Source organism: Otolemur garnettii, unplaced genomic scaffold, assembly GCF_000181295.1.
Source record: "Otolemur garnettii isolate 467f Iridium unplaced genomic scaffold, OtoGar3 scaffold00210, whole genome shotgun sequence".
NCBI classification, from domain to species: domain Eukaryota; kingdom Metazoa; phylum Chordata; class Mammalia; order Primates; family Galagidae; genus Otolemur; species Otolemur garnettii.
The window spans coordinates 1,282,977-1,287,643 of record NW_003852605.1 but is presented as its reverse complement, the minus strand read 5'-3'; the positions used below and the strand labels follow the sequence as shown (position 1 = coordinate 1,287,643).

Below are 4,667 nucleotides of genomic sequence, written 5' to 3'. Positions count from 1 at the left end.
CTACAGAGTGGAAGAAAATATTTACCTACTATACATCCAACAAAGGGCTAATAGTGAGAATCTACAAAGCACTCAAGCAAAGTAGCAAGAAAAAAAAATCAGATGATCTCATTAAAAAGTGGGCAAAAGACATGAACAGAAGCTTTCAAAAGAAAAGAGACTGGGCAGTGCCTGTGGCTCAGTGGGTAGGGCACTGGCCCCATATACCGAGGGTGGTGGGTTCAAACCTGGTCTCCGGCAAACTGCAACAAAAAAAATAGCCGGGCATTTTGGCAGGTGCCTGTGGTCCCAGCTACTCGGGAGGCTGAGGCAAGAGAATCACCTAAAGCCCAGGAGTTGGAGGTTGCTGTGAGCTGTGATGCCACCGCACTCTACTGAGGGCAATAAAGTGAGACTCTGTCTCTACAAAAAAAAAAAAAAGAAGAAGAAGAAGAGGCTCGGTGCCTGTGGCTCAAGCGGCTAAGGCTCCAGCCACATACACCCGAGCTAGTGGGTCTAAATCCAGCCCAGGCCCACTAAACAACAATGACCGCTGCAACCAAAAAATAGCCAGGCATTGTGGCAGGCACCTGTAGTCCCAGCTACTTGGGAGGTGGAAGCAGGAGAATCGCTTGAGCCCAGGAGTTGGAGGTTGCTGTGAGCTGTGATGCCATGGCACTCTACCCAGGCCACAGCTTGAGGCTCTGTCTCAAAAAAAAAGAAGAGAGTAATGGCCCATAAACATGTGAAAAAAAAAAAAGTTCAACATCACTAATCATCAGAGAAATGCAATTCTGAAATGCAATGAGATATCATCCAACCCTAGTGAGAATGGCTAAATGTATCTTTACTTACAAAATATTCACTACAAAGTTTTACAAAGAGGTGGCAAACATGTAGAGAATATTTTGTAAATATTTTGAGAATTTTATTTGATGATGTAAAAAATGTGCTACTGAATGAATATTATTACAATGTAGTAAAGAAGAGTGCAAATCCTTTGAAGTCAGGGCTTATACATGTTTTCCTTCCAGCCATGCGCCCCACCTAGCTTACTGGCTCGCACAGAGTCAGTGCTCCCTAAACAGGTGTGAGCAATGTAGAGGGGGGACTTAGGTGCTGCCCGGACATTACCACTATCATCAGATGAAGCTTCTCTCTCTGCTTATTCAGCTGGATCCTTCAGTTAATCAGTTCAAGGTGCTGAGGTCCAAGCTCCGTCCTCATCCTTCACCCTCCCACAGGTGGGTGGAGCAGTCCTCCCAGGATTTAGCAGTGCAGACAGGGGCAGCCAGCAGTCCCACAGGTGTTGCATCATGAGTGTGTCTGTGCTGAGCCCCAGCAGACTCCCGGGAGGCATTGGGCTCCTCCAAGTGGCCTCCCTGCTGGTCCTGTTTCTGCTGCTGCTCAAGTCAGCTCAGCTCTTCCTGCAAAGGCAGTGGTTGCTCAGAGCCCTCCAGCAGTTCCCGGGCTCTCCCTCCCACTGGTTCTTTGGGCACAGCCGGCAGGTAGGAGGGAGCTGGACAGGGGAGTGGGAGGGTCAGGAGGGCTGGGGCATGGACAGCCTGGTCAGCAAGTCCAGAGGGCAAAAGCCTTAGGCCAGGGGCAGTGATTCATGCCTGTAATTCTAGCACTTTGGGAGGTTGAGGAGGGAGGATCACCTGAAGCCCAGAGTCAGCCCAAGCAGAGCCTTGCTGTGGAATGAACATGTGGACTCTAAGAAATAACATGCCTGCCCTCCAGTCTTGGCTTATCACAGCCATGGGGAGCTCACTCCCTCACCAAGGAAATGGTTGGTGTTTCCTGGGTCTCTCCCACTCCAGGCTGAGCACCCCCAGCAGCCTCAGCATTCTTAAAGAACAAGGCTTCTAGACGCTTCTCTGCCCCAGTCACTCAATACTATCCCCTCTACTTCGCCCCAAGCTGGCCTAGGAACATGAGTCTGGTGCAATCCCTGCCTGTGCATGTTCTATAGAGACCATAGGCACAAATCCTAGGAGGTGTCAGGCTGAAGGGAGACGGCTCACTTTACTGGGGCAGGTGGATGATGTCAGGTGCAGGGGACCAACTGGCTCTGTTTGCCCAAGACTGAGGGAATTTCCAGCACAGGTGATTTCAGGGCTGAAATCCTGACAGTCATGGGCATACATGAGAAGGCTGGCCTGCGTGATGCCCTACAGGTAAGGGGTATTGATGTCTGAGTTGCACCATTGGACAGTGTCTGTTGACCTCCCAGCTCTTCTCCCACATACCTGGCCTGTGAACTACTTAGAGCTGAGCATATCACTCCCTCCCTGTGCCCTAGCACCCAGCAAGAGCCTGGCATAGTGGCATGGTCAGCCCAGGTATGTGGAGAGACAGAGGAAGGAGGACAAGGGGAAGCTGGATGGTTAGGACGGCTCAGAGCCCAGCCCCCTGCCTTTCCTGTACTGGAGGAGTGGGCAGAACTTGGTAAGGGCTGCATGGAGGGGGCTTGGCAAGGGCTTGTGGACTGGTCATACTTAAGAGGAGATGTGGGTTGCACAGAGCTGAAATCTATTGTTTCTCAGCAAAAAAAAGCAACATGATTATTAGCAGAGTGGAACGAAAGTAGGGAATTGGAAATATCCAAGCCATCTTGAACTGATTCATCCCAGTCCTCTCTTAATCTTTCCCAGTCTCCTCCTTTACTCTAAGTCACTCATTATCCTCCTTTCTTGCCTATGCATTTCAACCTCTTGATCTCTGCTCACACTATGCTGTCTGCCTGGAATAACCTTGTCTCACATATGTCCATTGGCCAAGACCATCCCCCAGACACCTTTTCCAAGAAGTCCTCCTCGGCCTCCCAGAAGTGGAGGGAGAAGTTCTTTTCACTATAGACTACCCTCAAGAGGGCAGAACAGTGTTAACCTGATTGAGTTATTTTTCTGCAGCATTGTAACTGTAGGCTCCTTCTGGGAGAGACCATCTCTGATTCATCTTTGTAACCCGATAGCCCTGTAGTAAATGATGACTCAATCAATAAATGAACAAGTGAATGACCAGAGCTTTCTAACATTCAGTTCTGAGTTAGGCACCCTCTCCAAATCTTCCCGAGGTGCTTGGGCTTCCTTCCACTCCAACACTAATTATGCTCCACTGTATAGCCTCTAATCTTTCTGCCTCCTCAACCAGACTGGATATTCCAAACAGGTAAGGATCCATAACTGTATCCTAATCCCATAGCTGAACCAGTGCTTTGCACATAGTATGTGTTAAGTCAGCATGTGCTAAATAAAGGAATCTGTCCTACAGCAGGGAAGGTTGCCTCAGAGCTGGGGGACATGGTTGTCAGAAGGATATGGGCAAAGATTGGATGCCTATGTAACAGAAAATTGCTTTGAGTTACATAGAAGCAGGTGGAGTACAGAAGAGTTGACTAAATGGAACATCTCTTGGACCAAATGTCTATCTCCAGACGAGATAAGACAAAGCTGAGTCCTGGAAGTTGAAGAGAGGCTGTTGTTCTATGGCAAAGTGGAAGGACATCCAGGCAGAGAAAAATCAAGTGCAAAGACCTAAGAGAGTGGGTGGGTGTGAGGGGGCAGCTGCAGCACTGGGCATGGAACAAATGGGTCATGGTGGAATTGCCATCATGGCAGGAGGCAAGAATAGAGAGGCCAGGAGACAGAGGGCTTTGTGATCCACATTGAAGACTTTTGAAAGCCAACTCCGGGGGGGGGGTGGAGGCAAGATGGTGGACTGCAGCCAGCTTTCTACAGAGGCTCCTGTCCAGAAGGAGACTTAAAGGACAGAAGTTTAACAAGTGAGCTGGTGGTTTGGAGCTGAGCCAAGAGAGAAGATTGAAGAATGCACTTCAACCTTTCTGAGGTGAGCTGCAACCCCAAAAATGCAATCAAAAGGTACAAAATCCACCACCAAGCAGACGGGAGTCCCCTCCCCCACAAGAAGGGCTCACAGTTTACTCCATACAAACAAGTGAGCAGAGTTCAAACATCCTTCCACTCTATCCCATGTGACTTAGGTCACAAGTCTAACCTCAGAAAATTTAAAAGAATAGAAATTATCCCATGCATCTTCTCGGACCACCATGGAATAAAAGTTGAACTCAGTAACAACAGGAATCTGTAGACTCATACAAAAACATGGAAACTAAATAACCTTATGCTGAATGATAGATGGGTCAGAGACGAGATCAAGAAGGAAATTACCACATTTTTAGAACAAAACAACAATGAAGACACAAGTTATCAGAACCTCTGGGATACTGCAAAGGCAGTCTTAAGAGGGAAATTTACAGCATTGCAAGCCTTTCTCAAGAAAACGGAAAGAGAGGAAGTTAACAACTTAATGGGACATCTCAAGCAGCTGGAAAAGGAAGAACATTCCAATACCAAATCCAGCAGAAGAAAAGAAATAACCAAAATTAGAGCAGAAGTAAATGAGATTGGAAAGAAAAGGATTATAGAATAGATCAATAAATCAAAAGTTGGTTTTTTGAAAAAGTTAATAAAATAGATAAACTTTTGGCCAACCTAACCAAGAAAAAAATCTCTAGTCTCATCAATCAGAAATGGTAAAGATGAAATAGCAACAGACCCTTTAGAAATTTAAAAAAATCCTTAATGAATATTACAAGAAACTTTATTCCCAGAAATATGACAATCTGAAGGAAATTGACCAATACTTGGAAGCACACCACCTCC

At 46.9% G+C, this 4,667-nt stretch overlaps 1 protein-coding gene across 2 annotated transcripts in view; it reads left to right on the top strand.

The window, feature by feature from the left end:
- The first annotated feature begins 1,253 nt into the window (after positions 1 to 1,253).
- The window catches only part of LOC100962834 (cytochrome P450 4A11), a 15,079-nt gene continuing 11,665 nt past the window's right edge, over positions 1,254 to 4,667 (top strand). Inside the window, exon 1 of one of the 2 annotated variants that reach the window (XM_012812488.2) lies at positions 1,254 to 1,487. In XM_012812488.2, the coding sequence (XP_012667942.1) occupies positions 1,296 to 1,487 (192 nt within the window). In that variant the 5' untranslated portion in view covers positions 1,254 to 1,295. The remainder of the gene's footprint in view (positions 1,488 to 4,667) is intronic. The other variant, XM_003801440.3, reaches the window with a different exon arrangement.